Source organism: Neopelma chrysocephalum, unplaced genomic scaffold (assembly GCF_003984885.1).
Source record: "Neopelma chrysocephalum unplaced genomic scaffold, ASM398488v2 Primary Assembly neopelma1_26b, whole genome shotgun sequence".
Taxonomy (NCBI): Eukaryota; Metazoa; Chordata; class Aves; order Passeriformes; family Pipridae; genus Neopelma; species Neopelma chrysocephalum.
This window is the reverse complement of record NW_020897696.1, coordinates 3,669,006-3,688,270: the sequence shown is the minus strand read 5'-3', so window position 1 is coordinate 3,688,270 and position 19,265 is coordinate 3,669,006. Positions and strand designations below refer to the sequence as shown.

General features: G+C 40.0%; 1 protein-coding gene across 5 annotated transcripts in view; it reads left to right on the top strand.

The window, feature by feature from the left end:
• FARS2 (phenylalanyl-tRNA synthetase 2, mitochondrial) overlaps positions 1-19,265 on the top strand; it is a 240,071-nt gene that overhangs the window by 152,380 nt on the left and 68,426 nt on the right. For all 5 annotated transcript variants that reach the window (XM_027676252.1, XM_027676251.1, XM_027676254.1 and 2 more), the window contains one exon: positions 11,369-11,520. In XM_027676252.1, coding sequence (XP_027532053.1) covers positions 11,369-11,520 — 152 coding nt within the window. The remainder of the gene's footprint in view (positions 1-11,368; positions 11,521-19,265) is intronic.

Here is a 19,265-nt window from a genome sequence, read left to right as displayed (position 1 = left end):
TTAGGCTACAGAGAATAGCCAAACGACAGAAGGCACAGTTGGGAAGAACCGTATTATTCTTATCATACCCGTCCTCAATTTTCGTCATCTTGTTAGTGTGAGAGACACATGAACCATAGCAGTGACAGCCTAAAACAAAATGTGACAAGTAAGTAGTGCTTTGGAGTGCATATGCTGTAGAGGATTTGGTTTTGCAATCTTATAAAAATTAATCATGGGGAAAAGGCCCCTCTTTTGAGGATCCTCCTGCTCCTGCACATGTGTTAAATCCAATTTGCATAATTGTTCCCTCATGTAACCTGTTCTCTTAAATCAGCAATAGTGAACCCATTTTCTGATTCTTGTAAAATAAGGAAAGGCATTAAAGAAATACCTGTTCTGCACCAAGATTCTGCTTGTAGAGATTTAAATGTTCTTTATATTTTGTCATTACACACTGAAATGCTTAGTGTACTTTTTGTGCTATTTGTGCTTGGTCTGTTCTCAACTAATGGCTTCTTTGTAGTTTTCTGTTTCTAAGTGTTGTTTCTCTTTAACAAGAGTGTATTGCTTTAGGAACTCTCAGGGTTTGTCTGAGAGGAAAAATTGAAGGCTTTTCTCCCTCTTCGGAGTATTGGACAAGTAAGGAGAGTCTTTTATTTCTGTTTCTCTCTAGCTTACCTACTGTTCTTTAAAGTTAGATATTGGTTTTAGCTTGTTACACTACCTTGGTGTTTTATTATTGATTTTGAACTTTTGTATGAATTCAGTACTTAAGTGGGGAAAAAAGTGAAGTTGGCTACTCTGGAAGCTAAAATACTGGATTTTGCCCAGAGTCATAGAATCATAGAATCTTTAAGGTTGGAAAAGACCTCTAAGATCATCAAGATCACCATTATTCTAGCACCACCATGTTCACCACTAGGCCGTGTCCCCAAATGCCACACTCACACACCTTTTGAACACTTCCAGGGATAGTGCTGGCAGTGATTCCACCACTTCCCTGGGCAGCCTTTTCCAATGCCACTTGGGCAGTTTTCCAAAGTCAAGAAGGAAACAGAGCTATTTCACTGGCAATGGAAATCGTAAGAATATTTCAAAACCACTAGTAACCTGCTCAGGTAAATTGCTATACATGGCAATTGGGATCTTTTAATTTCCTAGAAGCATAGATTTTTAGATGCAGTATTTACAGTAGTATTTCCCAGATGGTACAGATTAGTTCATGAGTCTAGAAGTGTAGAAAAATTAGGACATACCTTTGTAGCATAACAGTGTCCAGAGTGTTATATGTGAAGTTATATCTGCCCATATATCATTGCTGTTGTTTTGGAAATCTCTATGCTTTTTAGGAAGGAGAGAGAAAAAAAGAAGTACAGCTTGTTAAGTGGGAAGAAGGACTTTTTCAGGTGTTGCATGTGCCTGTAAGATTTGTGATGCCAGCTTATTTTGGTGTAAGTCATATTCAAGTGTTCTAGAGTTTCTGCAATGTAAACAATAACTCTCTGGAATGGTGAATATAATGAGCAGAATAGGAAATACAATCAACAGTGCTTTATATGAGGTTTTTCATCTAAGCTGAAATAAAATATTGGGTGCACTTTGTTTCCATTGTTATGCTATGTATTTGGAAGAAATACATCTTCATATTGCTGCAGTCTCTTTCCAAATACTTGCCTTCTTTATTTAGATATAACTCTTTTATATGAATTGTTGATGGGTGCCATATTTTACCCCACTGAGCTATTTATCTCAGCGTTATTATTAAGCATAATGAAAAAAACCCATACAAACCAAACTGCTTGAAAGGAGGGAACCTGACTTCTGAGCATGGCAAACACTGAATGCCTGTAGCAACCAATGCTTTCTGCAGGAATTGCAGATCCTCAGCACTGCTGAAGAGGAAATTCTTAGTATCTGCTGAGAAATTGGGTTTCTGCTGACTTATACCAGTTTATTACCTGTTCCTTGCAGACATGGTAAATACGTATTAGAGGGGTGTAGGACTGATGCATACAGTCTTTATTTGTTGATGGTTTGTTTTCTGAGGTCTGTGTCTTCTCTGCCCTTTTTGCCACTGCTACAAAAAAACTAATAGAGTGATTTTGCCTGTGGGGTGGGATATTTTGGTAGGAAGGACAGACAGAATATGGACAGCCTGGAAAAAAGGCAGTCAAAAGTCTTAATTATTAGGTTTGGTGTGAGAATCCACTTTACCATGTTGGTGATTCCAACTCACTGTATTCCTTCCCCAGGATGTAGGCTTGCTCATTTTTTATAGACGACACCACAACATAATAGGGATTGTCCCATCTGTTGCACTTTGTGTCACATCAGTTCTATGGCGGCAATTGCTCAGCTGGAAAAGAGATAACAGAAAAAGCATTTCCTGGTTTTTAGTTGTTCTGCAGTGATATATCTGTGATTGAAATAGGAGAAGATTAATTAGCACCATGAAACCAACTAGCTCAGTAGGCCGTCAGCTGGGAGGTTGGGAAAGAAGCATGAGAAAAAAGCATATTTCTCTACAGTAGACATTGAACTGCTATAGGAAAATGTTAGGCTAATCTCTTCTTCACCCTGATGCTTTCAAAAGGGGGTTGTAAGAAGCTGAAGCGGGTGACTAGTAGAGAGACATTGCTTTTGGTGATTCTCCCTGTGAGTCCTATTCTGTTCTATGGAAATGAGAAAATATTTTTGCCATGTTAAGTACAGTGTGGAGTCCATCATTGGTATTTAGGAATAATTTGTATTTATCTTTTGGAGGTTTTTATAATCAGATCACAAGAGGCAAGGCATATCCAAAAGCCCAAGTGAATGGGTGTCTGGAAAATCTCCCTGCTGTGTACACTGCAACATCCCTGCTTTTAATAGGATTATGTCAATCCTTTCTTTTTTTATGTCCTTCCTGATTTTTTTTCAATTCCTTACTAATCATATAAAAATAACCTTTTCAATGGCAATAGAAGTGATCCTTTTGTGTCTGGAAAGGTTCTCAAAAGCCAGGCATTGTTTCTTAGGGTTTTGACCACAGGTCAGTTTAAAATACATGTTTGCATTTAGAGAACTGTATTGTGACTTTAAACTTGAAACATTTTTCATGACAAATTTAAAAGAGCTTGACTTTAAAATAAAGTTGTTGCATTTTAAAATAATATTTTATGTAAGAACACAGTGTCCCTTTTGCTGGGACCACAGAGGCTTAGTAACTAGCATTACTTTTGGATGAACATGTGTAAAGGCAAGCTTTCTACTCACTGAGTCTACTGCAGCACCAGTCCTGCTGTCCATTCTTCCTGGTGCTTGGAAAATGTGGAACAGCTTATGAAAGAAGTTTAATCCCTTCATTGGCTGTTACCCATCTTAATTTTTTCAGTGTCATAATAGGTATTGACTTTCCTTTGTCAAGCAGGCTCTTCTATAATAAGCTGTAACTTTTAGTGTGCAAGAAAGGTTGTACTTGTTCCTGTGCATCTGTGCATGTGTTGCATTTGTGACGAGACTTCAGGGGTCTTTCCTGATCAAAGGTGCTTGGTTAGCATTGGAAAAGGTGACTAAATGAGATAATGTGCAGAGCTGCCTGGTGACTACTTACGCAGAATATAAGCAACTAAACTCTTTCTTGTTGTGGACCTTGAGGGAACCTGGAATGTAGCTCAAGAGAGAAAGTCTTATCTTCAACAAGACCCCATAGGGTGTAGCTTATGTGGGAAGGGGACAGAGCTTACATGGTGGCATGCACTGCACAGCAGAGAGGAACCTGATCCACAGATTTGGCTAGGCAGCAGCTGTGTCATCTCACACTGAGTGCTGAGACTTAGCTAGAAAGTCAAGTCTGTACCCCACAGCACCTTCCTGCTCAACGTGGGTGTAGAGTCATAGAATGGGTTAGGTTGGAAGGAACCACAGTGGGTCATTTGGTCCAACCCTCCTGGTCAAGCAGGGTCATCCTAAAACACATTGCATGGGATTGTATCTAGATTGTTCTTGAATATCTCCAGTGATGGGAACTCCAAAACCTGTTGCAGTGCATAGTCACCCCCACAGTAAAGAAGTTCTTCTTCATATTCAGGTGGAACTTCCTATGCATTGGTTTCTGCCTGTTTCTCCTTGCTTGACACCACCAAGAAGACCCTGGTTCCGTCCTCTTGAGGCCCCCTCCTTCAGATACTTCTATACATGGATGAGGTTCCCTCTCAGTCATCTCTTCTGGAGACTGAACAGGCCCAACTCTCTCAGCCTTTCCTTATAAGACAGGTGTTCCAGTCCCCAAATTATCTTTGTAGCCTGATGCTGGGCCTGCTCTAGGAGCTCCTTGTCTCTCTTGTACTAAGGAGCCCAGAACTGGACACAGCACTCCAGATGTGGCCTCATTAGGGCGAGGTAGAGGGGCAGGACCACCTCTCTGCTAGCAATGTTCTTCCTAATGCACCCTAGGATACCACTGACCTTCTTGTCCACAAGAACACACTGGCTCAGGGCCAGCTTGTTGTCCACCAGGACCCCCAGGTCCGTCTTCGCAGAGCTGCTTTCCAGCAGGTCAGTCCCCAGCCTGTCCTGCTACAAGGGGTTATTCTTACCCAGGTACAGGACCCTGCATTTGCTTTTGTTGAATTTCAGATGGTTCCTCTCTACCCATCTCTTCCACCTATCAAGGTCCCTCTGAAGGGCTGCACAGCACCCTGGAGTATTGGCCGCTTATCTCATCTTTGTGTCATCAGTGAACTTGCTGAGGGGGAATCTATTTCCTCAAGTAAGTCATTGATGGATAAGTTAAACAATACTGGGCCCAAGACTGAACCTTGAGGGACACCATTAGTGACAGACCTCCAACTAGATTCTGTGCTACTAATTATGACCTTCTGGGATCTGCTCTTGACCCAGTTCTCAATCCACCTCACTGTCCACTCATCCAGTCCGCACTCCCTGGGTTTGCCTATGAGGATATCGTGAGAGACAGTGTCAAAAGCCTTGCTAAATTTAAGGTAGACAATACCCATTTCTCTCCCCTCATTCATCCTGGTAGTTGTTTCGTTGTAGACAGAAATCAGGTTGGTCAAACATGACTTAACTGTAGTGAAAGCATACTGACTAGTCCTGATGACCTTCTTGTCCTCCATACGGATAGAGATTGCCTCCAGAGTGTGGTGCTCCATCAGCTTTCCAGGGATCGATGTGAGTCTGACTGGCTGGTAGTTCCCTGGGTCCTCTTTCTTGCCCTTTTTGAAGGAAGCAAATGACATGAGGATGTTCAGTTTGCCTAGGTATTCTCTAACCCAATCCTCCTTGACCAAGGGAAAGTCTTCCTTTCAAGATTCCTTTACCCTGGTCTCCTGGGTCAAAGATCTCTGAGGACTGGTCTTGTCAGTAAAGACTGATGCAAAGAAGGCCTTCAGTAACTCTGCCTTCTCTGTGCCTCCCTATTACCAGGAAATAAATATCTCATCTTTGACAACAGTTTAATTTACCGTGTTTCACTAGTTGAAGTGGAAACTGGGATATTATTTGATTGATTTGACCTGTGGGTGTGTGTTGGCAAGTCCAGTCAGCTTCAGTGTCTGTAGGCAAATGCTCATCGTGGCTAGTGGCAGCTTTTTCTTCAGTTCGCAACTCAAACAAGTGCAGTGTCAGAACCAGAACTCTAAACACAGCTTAGAAATCAAACATTTATGTCAACCATGACATAATGGAATGGAAAGAAACCAGGCTACTTAGAAAGTAAAAAGGGAGGAAAATGGGATGGCTGTGGGAATGTTTAGGCAATCCTTTCCCCCAGCTGTGAAGCCCGTAGAAGACTTGCATAATACTGCTGCCAAACCTAAGAGAAGTTGTATCTAAGTTGACGTACACCCAGTTCTCTTCAGTAGTTCAACACCTTTATGCTGTCCTTCATACTTGTTTTAAGATAAAAAATCACTTAAAGAAGGGAGGTTTGGTAATATTGTCATTACCAGAATGCCATGAAAAAAGCAATTTTCTTAAAGAGAAAAGACCTGTTATGCTATGCCTAACCATCCAGCTCAAGAATGCTGTCTCCCATGATGGCAAACAGCAAGTGCTAGGTGAACAGTGAAGCAGGTATGAAAACAATGTTTTACTGATCCTGCTCTCCAAAAAGGGCTGATTATACTTCTGTGTTCATTTCCTGAGAAGCTCAGAGCATCGCTGGAGGCTAAAGTGTTTCTACCATTCCCCACAGAAGGACAGAGCAGTGCATCAATCCCAGACTAGTCCATTTGCTTTGGTTTTAAGAGCTTAATCTCAGAACATATTTTTATACTTGCTTATCAGACTTTATGGAAGTTCTCTTTTGAAATTTCTCCACTTCCTTCTTTGAAGATATGTGTGTGTTTACACATAAAAATGTATATGTGTGTGTATATGTATAAAAATATATATGTATGAATATATAGAACTTACTATATATACTGAGAAAAAATTTCATTTGATGAAGGGAGGGGTAGAAAACTTGTAATAGAGAAGGAACATTGTGACTATGAATTTTAAGCCATGGCAGCCAAGAAATTCAAAATTATGTTCCCTGCAGCAACTGTAATTTGTCTACGCTGGTCATAAATACGGAAGTGTAAATCTAAAAGCTTACACACTAATACAGGAAACTTCATTATGTGCAAGGGGGATAAGTTACAGTTGTAAATTTGCAAATTTGAATTTCATGCCTGTTACGTGTTTAAATTTCCTTTGATAACACTGTATTAATGTAGTTTCACCATGGAATATATTAAGAAAGGCATATTACAGGACTGTAGCTTTCATTTTGATGTCAATATGATGTTGCATTAAAACTGTATTGTTTATGTAGATATTTCTCCAAAGCATGGGCAATGCAAGACTAGTAAAGCCTGACAGCCACGAGGCTGCTAAGTCTCATTTTTTCTGACTTAGACTGGTGATGGCAGTAAAGCATGGCTGGTTTTTTAATAACTTGTCTGCTGTGGAGTTGCTAACCCAGTTTTTGGTACGTGTTGTTGTTAACCTTGCATTGTGTTGCCGCTGTCAAAATACAAGTGCAGCTTTTTCCTCTGCTGTGTTTGTCATTTGTTTGTTGTGTTCCCCCATCTGCAGCCGGCAGCAGGGAAGGAACTGAGTGAGAGTCCACTGCACAAAACTTCTCCTGTCCCCTCTCCATATTGCACTCATGGTTACTGCATCTGGGGAAAAGTGTGGGTTTTTTTTCTAATGCCAAATATTTATGGAAAAGGCTGGTGTTCATCCTATTTTTTGGGCTAAAGACACTTCATGGTCTTTTGCAGGTTATTTGCTGGCACTGCCTGTGCATTATCCCCTGCTGATTTTCCTCCAGACTAGGGGGTTCTGCCACATATTGCATTTTCTCTCCTGTGCTGCTGTGAGGTATCTGGATCCAGCTTAGCTGATGCTCCTTTGCTGAGTGCAGATGAACAGAGACTGCTCTTATGGTGACCACTTGAACTTGATTCCTTCTGCCAAAGTGTCCAGAGTAGCGCTCTGATGTGGCAATGTACACAGAGCCCGAGTATTTTTCCTATTTTGTGCTGACAAATGAGTTCTAGTGGATCTTGTTGCTGCTTAAGACAGCTGTCCCCCAATGTCTCAAGCTGCTGCAATACATCCAGCATGTATTAGCATAAACCACTGAGAGGGGCAATTTTCAGCTGGCCTGTGGAAGGCTGTGACCTGCAGTGGTGGAGAAACAGGCACGTGGTTTTTTTATCAGCTGCTGCAGGGGCAGGAATCTCGAACAGAAAGGCAGAGCAGAGAGGTAAGGATAAGGAATGCTTTCAACCATCACAAACCCATATAGAGGAGTCACAGCCCTGTGTTTTCAGTGGTGCACTCCTTAGGTACATTTAGGCATACGCAAGGCTGACTGGCAGAACAGAGTATATCACTGGTGTCCAACTACTCATTTCTTTACTAAAATTAGCATCCTTAGAGGGAAAAGCTTGCAGTTTTAGTAAGTACAGGGCTTATTTACTAACCAGAGAAGGAAGTGTGACTAATGACTAGTAAACATGTATCCTTGAGGGTGGATCATCATAAGCTCCTATTTTATAATTTTAAAAAATGATAGTAATTCAGCACTCCTAAATGCTTTCACCCTGAATGATTTAAAAACGTGATGTCGTTATTTGCAGTATTTCCTACAACATGGGCTCAGTGGAGTCCTATGGGTAGTGTAATTACTGGGAAGGCACTTTTGTTTTCCAATGCTGTTGAAAAATGTCAAAGATAGTACACTGCAGTGCTTGAAATGGAAGGTAAATAGAACATTCGAAGTAGCATTGTGGTGGCAGAGCTCCGATAAAACCAAAAGGAGTGGTTCAGAGACGTCTGTGCATTGGCAATGCTCTCTGCCACTCCTGGCCAGTGCCTCGCAGCAACACTCTGTGGGTGCAATCTGTTCTACCTTTTCCTAAGCCTCTTTTCAGTTCCCCAAAAACCTAAGGGGGCTGGATGGTCAGGGAGTGGAAGGAGGAACAGCAGGACTTCCAGGCTTGGGTAGCATGCTAGAGTTTGGCCAACACACAAACTGGTGAACAGAGCCAAGTGGTGTCCTGTTAGCTTCTCCCAGTATGGTGCTGGAGAACTTCTAAGCCATGAAGAGGATGTAGCTGGAAGTAGTAGCTGGAGTTGATAGCAGAGTAGAAGATTTAGTGGGAAGAAGACATTCCTCTCAAGGGGAGCCTTTGAAGTGTCTGTAAATTCATAAGAAAATGGTCTCCAGGGCTGGCATTTGCCTTGATCTTGGAAAAGGATTAATGGGCTTTAGACCAGTCTGTTACTAAAGAGCAAGAGAGTTTAGAAAGGATCAAAGAACGGCCAAGGGATCAGTTAGACCACAGTGTGTGTTTGCTGCGGTGCCTGGATACAAACTTAGGAGCTTCATTTTGACTTGCCAGTTGGAGACTCTTTTACTAGCCTATTTGCACTTTAGGTGTAGCTAAAAAACTATTATGTAGCTCATGTAGCTCTACAACAAACAGATCAATACATTTAGAACTAGGGATTTTATCCTTGTACTAACTTTAGCGTTGATATAATACTCACTGCAATGATATTGACTGCAGCCAGGTGGTGAAGGGACAGTATAATACGAAATAATTGCCTTGCCTTTTACCATAAAAGATTTTTCTGCATTATAAGGTTCTGAGAAAAGGTTAGTACCTAATAATAGAAAAGTTTTGCTTATGTTATGTTTCAAGCATTTGTCCTTCTAGTCTTTGTAATACACACAAGCATACCTAGGCTGGTGACACCGTGGATTGAGTCGAAGAAGCAGTTTTCCTATACAGTTGATAATCCACAAAAGCCAGACTCTACAATTTAATACATCTTTGAGCAACTTTGCTCACATGGAATTTGATGACACTGATAATGTAAGTCAAACTGTGCCAGTTACATTTGCAAGATCTGACCACACTGGGTCCTTGTGTACATCTCATTTTAAGTGGGAAAAAGAATGCTATCTTCATGTGCCTGACATATTCCTGATTCTTTTAAAATCAATAGCAAATATTCTCTATGACTTTTGGGTGCTCTATTCCTTTTGGGGTTTAGAGCATTACTGAATTACTTGAACATGTAATTATTTTTCTTTAGTGTCCTTATACCTGTGTGAGTGGAAGTAGGTGCCTGGTCATGCTTAGGCTCATGAACCACATCTTCTGTTTGAATAATTAAGTGTCTTGAAGCTGGGAGTTCAGTGAGTTTTGGATTAGTCCCCACAAGCTTTGAGGTGTGTTCAATAGGTTCCTGAAATAGAGCAGTAATAAATATAGTTGTAGATGGGGCTGAAGTGGGAATATAGGGGGCTACTGCAGGATTATAACTTTATTTATGCTAACACATGTACCAGCTTGTTGACTGAGAAGCATCTCCAGCATTTGCAGCTGTGACTTTTGTATAGCAGAGACAATTGTGCAGGTATTTTTTTTTATAATTTGGTGTACAGGATATGAATTCATTTGACAACTGTATTCCTTTAACAAGTTGGATAATCATTTGCGATTCACAGTTTTATTCACTGGAGGGGTTATTAATTTAAAACTTGCGCTCTGTTCCTTATCAGATATTTATTGACTCATGTACACTCTACAGAACAGTATTTGAGTAAATCACCATGCTGTAAACTTGCCTTATTAACAGGTTTATTGCTTTAGCAGGTACTCGCTTAAGTTTCCATTGCTCCATCATAAAACATTCCCAGGCATGGAATACATTTTTGAGTGAGATAATATACTGTATAGACCGAAGTGTCCATATGGGATGTCAAATATATACAAGCGAAATTAAAAAAAAAAAAAAAGAGGATGTTTCTTCTTGCAGACCCCAACAATCTTGTGCAAAAGTACTTTTTTCAACTGCAGGATATTAATGGAAGACAAAACTAAGACACTGTATGACCTAGAGGTCATGAAAGGAGAGCATTACCATTTTCTGTTCTTCCAAGGGAGAAACATTTCACTAAAGGTGAGATCTGAAACCCACTGAGTCCAAGGAATTTTCATCAAAACTAGAAAATTAATAATTACCTGATTTTGTTTCTCTTCCTGTTTTTGCAAAACACTGTCTTCCCACAAGATCAGGTCTTTATATCTGCAGCAAAGATGCCCCTTTATATTTAAAAACCTGTTGTGGTACTTGGGGAATGAATAATTATGTTAACAGCAATACCTTTCTTGTTGTAGATGTTTAGATGACTGTACTAGTGGGAAGTAGACTGATCCCTCTTTTTAAGGCAAAGTGTGTTTCTTTTTATAAGCTTTAAATAACAAGGCACCTATTGATAAGACTTTCTTAGAAATTGGACAGTATAAATAATCAACATGTTGTGTCATATCATCATCATCATGGCTAGGCTTCGCGAACGAAGATTTGGGAAGGGCTCTACCCACGTTTCTTGCAAGCGCGTTGGTGGCTAAAAAGGCCAATACGAGAAAGAGTTGTGTCATATAAGAATCATATAAAATACATGTAAATTTTAAACATGAATGTGATAAGAATTTTTGACTCTGTAAAAAGTCTGAAAAATGTTTTTAAAAATTGCAATTCTACCCAGTGAATAATCACCCTAAAATGATCTCATCCTTTGAAACAGCTCTGACCAAAAGTGTATTCAGGCTCATAAATGCTGATTTTAGCAAACAAAACAAGTTTTTTCTTATGAATGAATAAATCAAAGTGGTTATGAGGGGATCTTTAAAAGATATTTCCTAGTATAAAATCTTGCATCTCAGTTGTTTATGAGGTCAGTTTGCACTTCAAAAAGCATTTCAGAAAGCCTCTAAAATATATACTCTGTGTGTTATACAAATTCAGAGCAATTGTAGGTATACTTACCAAGTCCAGCCACGTATAACAGTATGTTTTTTAATTTTTTTTTTAGCCACTCAGCAGATATCCGCCTTTGATCAATGACATCTCCTTTTGGCTGCCTTCTGAGACATACTCTGAGAATGATTTCTATGATTTGGTTCGAACCGTTGGTGGAGACTTGATAGAAAAGGTTGTCCTAGTGGATGAATTTGCCCATCCAAAGTAAGTAAAACTTTTAATACCTCTTTCCTGTGGTCAGAATATAAGTGATTCTTGGTGCGTTTTGTGCAGGGCCAGGAATTGGACTTGATGATCCTGATAGGTCCCTTCCAACTCACCGTATTCTATGATTCTATGATTTTATGAATATTTTATTTCTGTATACCAAGAAATTCTTGATTCTTACAGTGTTTGCATATTTCATTTTTTAGTTCCAAAACCTTTTCACAACAAAAAAATAATTATGCTTACTTAAAAAAAAATTACCTGTGTTTCGGTTTTGTGCTGGTACTGAGCTTCTGGTATTCAGACTATCCTAATATCTTGTGCTCAGTTAGTCACAGCAAGAGTGAACAACTGCCTTCCTCAATACATCTGGTAGTGCATGATGCTCCTGTCCATAACATGTCTGATATTCTAGTCCTGCTCTTCACTGACTGACTGGTTTTGTCTTGTTCTCTTCCTTTCTTCTTCTCGTCCTGATACACTAGTAGACCTCTACTATAGATGTCAGGGCCAGTAATGGTTTGTTGCAGAATACTATTGTTGGTGTTCAACAGGGAGAAAAAAAAGAGACTTTGTTCCTTTTTTTCTGACACTTATTTATACACTGTTGAACAATCTCTCAGGTTTCAAAACACCTTATGGATATAGCAGCACTGATATGACCATGGAGTGCACAGGGTACTTGTCCAACTAATACTAACAGTTGTCTCAAAAACTGACAAGTAACAGGTATTACATATGTGCTGTTTTTCAATTTGCTGTTTCCAAATCAAGAGGTAGATAAGCTGCTAACTACCCAATTTTCTAAAACTGAGGTTTAAAATAATTTATCTTCTTTGAGACTTTTTTTTGGTGCTGTAGAAAGGCAGATAATAAACCTAACTGCAGTGTTTTTTGAAGATGACAGGGAAATGCTTCATGTTGTGCTCCAAAAACCTATAGTTATTTTTATTTTCTTCTTCATCCAGGAATTTGACCCTATCGTTCTATTGAATTTGATGTGTGATGCAGACCAGATGAGTAGATTGTTCTATGCCTAGTTTTCATGGTGGTTCAGTGGATTTTTATTTTTTTTTGGTTTTTTTTCCTTCTTACCCTTTTTGTGTGGTGTTATATGTTTCTGCTGTGTGAAGAAAGCAAAATGCAAATGGAATGTGGTCATCTGAAAGCTTTGAGTCATTAATTTTTGAGTGGTTCTCACACTCACATAAATGGCATGTGCAGCAGAGGAATATAGGTTAGGATAAGATAATAAGGACTATTAATTGTAAAGAACAACAAGACTGTATCCTTCAGGGAAATCCAAAAGCAAGTTTGTTGCATGTGTGGATAAATTCATATTGTCACTTGGAGTGCACCGTCGTATCAGCACAAGTACATAGACATTGAAGGCTGCTCACGCAGATCCTGCTGAAAATATATTTGATTATTTTATATCATGATGATAGAGTACAATCAACACTTTTAGTAAAAATCGGGATGTTGAACCCATTTCTGGAACTAGTCTGTCCACTCATTCATGCTGAATGTTTATTGTATGTATAACGCCTCTGTACTTGTTGCTGCTTTTTGTCTACAAGCTTCCCAGTGATACCAAACAAGCAGTTATCTTTGTTGTTATATCATCTCTTAGGGGAAAATCCTACGTTTAGTGTAAGCAGCTCTTCTAAGGCTGAAGGTTTGGAGAAATCTCATTCCCTGCTCTCTGAAACAGAGGCAGTATTATTCTGTGATTACTCTTGCAGCTTTCTGGAGAAATCCAGATACACTGTGAGGGCCTGCCAGCAGCACTGCATCAGTCATGGCTCAACTCATAGGTTATTCTTCTCTTCCTTACTTAGAGTAGTGTGCCATACTAGTAGAGTGGTGAGATGGGGCCAGGATTCACTCCTCTGGATTTCTACTATGTGTGTTTTCTCCTTTGATATGCTTTGACACATCCGGAACATATACCACGGATGACAGATGTTCCTCTACAAAGAATGAACCTCTGATACCCTCTGTGACTTCTGCAAATAGATGAGAAAGATGACTGCTCACTGAGAATTATCACACAGATTTAGGACTTTACTAGTATTGTTCTCTAAAACCGTTAAGCCCTCACTCAGCAGACATCCAGATGTGTTTTGACACTATAAAGAGGAGAAATTTCTCACCTTCATGTCTGAAGAATTTGGGATGTGACACTAATGGATTATTGGTAAGTGATGTTGTAGTCCTCTTAGTTCGTTCAACTGCAACAGCAATAAAATGAATCTTTCAAAATACCCCATTAAAAATCAGTGATTCCAAGGAGATTATCTACCACATTAAAAATAGAATTATAAATAAAGAGTGTAACATAATGATTACTTTACCCTTTATCCTTAGAACAGGATGTGTGCAGATATGTTACTTTTGAGAACTGACGATGTAAGCCATATAAGTAATTTTGTCTGATCTCTAAAGGCTTTGGAAGACTAACTCTTTTCAAGAGTTTTCTACTTAGTCTTAATTCTAAGATAATCGTCTTGTTATAGGAATGATACAGTGGCTTCTTTAATTCAGTGTTGCAGAAAAGCCTCTGGGCACAGAAATTAACATAAGAGATCCTCAGTGTTGCTATGGATCTGTATGCTACAGATTGAGATACTTGTAACCACTGCACTGAATTTGTAGTGAATCTGCTGTGGACGATGGGAGGAAAGTGCCTAGGATAGGAAAACCTGCAGTGCTGCTGTTTTGAATGTTAGTTACAAGCAGCTTAATAAGTTCATGCTTGTAGTAAATCACTTCTAGAATTTAAAATTAAGATTTTTTTTTCATCCTTTAAAAATTCCAGTTTCATGAGGAATTAAGACATTTGGTAGTCTTACTTTCCTTCTTAAACTACCTTAGTTATAGGACTATAAAGATCAGAAACCAGAAAATGTTATACAAATAAAACTAATTTATAACACAGAAAGGGGTCTTTAAATTAAGATCTTTTATAGAGGCTGTTTGTGTGATACTGCGTAGTTGCCTTCTCTTTGGTTCAGAAACCTTTCAAGGTTTCACAGGGCTTCAGACTGATATCCATGCTCCAGTACATTGCAATTACGGTGTGTATTAGCAGTAAGAATGTATTCCTCTACAAGGAAAAGGAAAGGAGATGGAAAAAAGGAATGAGACAAGTAATTGTTTAAACAAGAGATGCCTGAAATCAAGTAAATCAAACTAAGTCTTGATTATCCACTTTGTAAGGTGATAATGTTGAGACAACTTTCAGGCACAGACAATTAAAAGATACAGCAGGAAGGAGTCTCATTGCTAAAAAGCACAAATTTAGGAGAATGCCAAGTTACTCTGCCAAGGTAATTAAGAACTTTTCCAGCGTAAATACATTTTAGGTAAACTTGACAAAAAAACCCGAACCAAAACCACAGCATTGAAGTAAACTGAGTAATGGGTAATGTGTGAAGAAGGCTTTCCAGAAAATAAACTTCCTTGTTTACTTTTGTCTGCAAAAATTTTATTTTCTTTTCCTTACAGTGGAAACTAGTTGTAATGGATGCCAGGATAGTGGGACTAGATCAATCATAAAATCTGTCAAGCAGAAAGTTATTTCATATTGCAGTCAAATGTTACTTTGAGGTGGAAAGATAAGCATTCCCTATTAGAAAATAATGTACCAGCAGTAGTTAGAACACATTGACATTTCTGTATTTAGCTCTATGGAATGTTGTCGTTCCTGGAAATTCCTGTTCACCAGCGCTACAAGTGGACCTCACAGAGCAAAGAGATCCATGTGCTCTGTTCCAAGCAGAGAACCAAGTTTTAGCAACTAGGTTGAGGTAGATAGCTTTTGTGTAAAGTGGTTCTGGGTCACAGATTAACTGTTGGGATTCTCAGCAGGAGTCCCCTGATCCACAAGAACTTCTTTCCTTTGCTTTCATCTCAGCAATTCCAAACAGGTCTGCCTATCCCAAATGCTCTTTTTGAATCACAAGTGTCAAACTAAAAGGAGAACATGGACTTCTCAGGTGTCTGCAATCCCCACACACCTCTCCACATTACAGATGTATGTCTTCACAAGGTATCACATGAAAGGAGATGGCCTGTTGGTCTCAGCTGTCAAACATCAGTTGCTCAGGGGCTTTAGGTCTGCAGTTATACTGGGAAATCTGGGAATAGGGGATCCTTGAACAAGAGAGGTGTGTCACCTGTGTGAAATATGACTATTGCCTTCAGAACATACATCTGAGGGAGGGAGCAATTAGTACATGACACTGAACTGGTCAGAAGGTAATTCTGTCAGCTGTTGATACCTTCCCATTGCCTGTAGCATAAAAGGCCATCACAGACCTGTACAACAGAATGTGGTTGGGAAAATATCACCCAACTTTTAGGATATTCTGGGAATCTAAATGTTGCTTCAGGCTTCTCCTGGTAACACAATCAAGGTGTAACTTCATTCAAGATGAATAATGCAAAACATGGCTGTAACACACATGTTGTTCAGGTATATAAAGAATCACCCAGCATATATGAAGAAAAAGTGTGACTTTGCTGAAGTGCCAAGGAAATTGAGTGAAACTGTGGTGGTTTTGGCAAGAACAGGAGCAGGGCATCTGTAAGGTAGGCAGAATAGAGAAGTATTCCTTTTCAGTGAGCAAAACATTTTCCACAGTCCATCTTGTGGATTTCAGCTATCTTACCTTGGTGTATTAGCTTGAGACTTTCATACATTTGGTTGGTGGAACATATTTTTCTGTGCATGGTCTGTGAAATCAGTTCACTGTGACTTGCCTGGAGTTGTCCTATGTTGCATAAGCCATGTAACCAGACACCGGAAGGCAGTGGCTCTGTTTCTGCTACCTCACTGAATTATTTCCTTCAAATCCTTGGAGATCTTTAAGGACCTTTAGGCATTGCTGTGCAAATACATGATGAGTGAGGATTTGTAGCTGACATTTTTCCCTTTGGAACATTTTAGTGAACAAACATTTGCAAAAAAGAGAGTGTTTTGGACTGTATTGTTACTAAAGGAAGAAAAGAAAGTGAGGGTTTTTTTCCTTACTTTTTGCAATCCCTGTTTTATGCTCCATATCTTTAAGTTTGGGCCTTCTACTACTCAGCTGGTCTAAGCTGTCTAATCAATATCAGTAAGTAATCCCTTTTCAGTGGTCAAGACTTCCCCAATTTTGGAAAGGAAACAGGTTTCACAGGGAAAAAGAAAGGCTGGCTGAATGGCAGTCAAAAAGTAGAAAGGTCTCTGGCCACTATGAATAAGCAAATCAAAACTGCTGCCATGCAAAGGATCCCAGGGAGAGCAATGTCTTGCATTTTGGTATACACCTGGCCAAAGTAATAGAGGAAATACTGGCTAATCACACATGGTAGAATATGTGGTAGAAGTGGCACAAGACATTGGTAACCCAAGTTGTCCCTGATGAAGAGGACAGGGAGAGTCCAGGGGTGATACCTGTCCCCTACAATGCAGCACCACAAAGAGAATCCAAAAGTGCCAAGGCTGCTTATCTTTGCTTTGGGCAAGCCCTAAAAATGGTTTTTTTCAGCTTAGCATGCCATGTCTTTCTTCTGTAAGGTGCCTTGTGTAATCCCATTATGTGTGGTGGCCTCACATCCTCGTTCTGAAAAAGTATTTTCTGCATTTTGCAGTGAGGTTGTTTTCCTACTGGTCCGAGACCTAATTTTTTCAAGTTTGATACTAAAATTTCTCTTTTATTAGAAAGATAAGGGGAGGAAGGAGGAATATGGCTCCACATTTTCTTTTGCAAAAAAGATACGTAGGTAGGCTGAAAAAGTTATACAAAACTGTAATCAAGATATACACTGTGTCCTCAGTGGTACTTAAGAGGTAAATTTTTAATCAGAACAACTAAAAATACTTTGAAAAAGCAATGTGGAGACAGTAAGGGGGGAAAAATTGATTTGCTGCATTTTGACGGCTATGCTGTTAAAAATATAAGTGGAGAATAGGTAAGAAAGGATTTATTCTTGCCTTTGAGTCAATTACTTGCACACGTCTGGGGTGAGATCTGCACATTTGTCACAGTCTGTTAAATGAAGTGAGAGGAAATGCATTGGCTGCTGTGAAGAAGGAAGGTAGGTGCACTGTGGCACCATCTTTAGAGACTTTGGGAGTACTCAGATGACCTGTGTCTCTTCTTTTCCAAGCAGTAAAAGGAACAGATCTGACAGCAAAGAGTCAGATCCTGTTGACTGCTGTGTTGTGTCAATGCACCCCCCTAGCTCCTTGTTAGTATATAGAAAATACAATGTAATAACATAATTTCATTTTTATTGCCAGATTTTGCACTTTTCCTTATCTAGATGGAGATAAAATCAAATACTTTTAGGTCTGGTGTATTTATTAAAGCTGGCTCAGTTTTGCCTTGCTTCTGGAATAGGTGAATTAAGCAGAATAATTCTTAAGTGCTTCTTTCTGCTAGTATTACGCAAATTAAAACAATCAGTTCAGTCCCTGAACACTGTGTTTTTCTTCAGCCTGAGCACTTTACAATTTGCTGAGGGATTCTTTGAGATTACCTTTAACTGCTGAACTGGCAAAGTCCCAGCAGCAGCTTCTCTGCAGAAAAAAACAACCCAGAAGCTGCTTTTGACAGTAGCTAGCAGAGGATCAGTTTTCAATTAATGAACTATGTTCTCCAGCTCTGGATTTTTTTCCCTCTCTTTTGGTCCCATGAATGTAAGACTAATATTTTTGAAATAGATTAACTGTTCATGGGAGGCTCTGTCAGAGGATACTCATTCACTTTTGAACCTTTCTTCAGCTGTCGCAATAGAGCATGACTATATAGTGGCTGGCTAAAGCACTACAGATGTACCCCCAGTCCATCTTCTCTTTTCTGTCCCAACCAGAATCAGTGCCACCTGTTTTCTCTTGAGAATAAGAACCTTTTCTGTCCTTCCTGCTGCAGTCATACTGATTGCAAGGTCTTCCACATGTGTTATGGCAATGCCAAGCACAAATACAGGCTGGGCAGAGAATGGCAGCCCTGCAGAGAAGGATTTGGGATGTTGTTTGATGAGAAGCTCCACATGATGCACCAGTGTGCACTTGCAGCCCAGAAAGCCAACTGCACCCTGGGCTGCATGAAAAGCAGTGTGGGCAGCAGGTCAAGGGAGCATTCTGCCCTTCTGCTCTGCTCTCACAAGACCCCACCTGTAGTGCTGCATCCAGATCTGGGGTCCCAATATAAGAAAGAGTTGGTTCTGTTCCAGCAAGTCCAGAGGGCTGGAGCACCTCTCCTATGAAGACAGACTGAGAGAGTTGGAGTGGTTCAGCCTGGAGAAGAGAAAGCTCTGGGGAGACCTTGTAGCACCTTGCGGTACCTAAAGGGGGCCTGCGAGAAAGCTGGAGAGGGACTTTTTACAAGGCTATGTGGTGATAGGACAAGGGGGGATGGCTTTAAACTGAAAGAGGGTGGGTTTAGATTGGATGTTAGAAAGGAATTCTTTACTATGAGTGTGGTGAGGCACTTGAATGGGCTTCCCAGGGAAGTTATGGCTGCCCCATCCCTGGAAGTCTTCAAGGCCAGGTTGGATGGGGCTTTGAGCAACCTGGTCTAGTAGAAGGTGTCCCTGCCTATGGCAGGGGGATTGGAACTAGATCTTTAAGGTCCCTTCCAACCCAAACCATTCAATGATGATTCTGTGATTCTTTTACCTTGTGGGCATCAGCTTAGAAAACATACATGTAATGGAGTTTGCACTCCTGGTGTGTGCGTGTCAGGCAT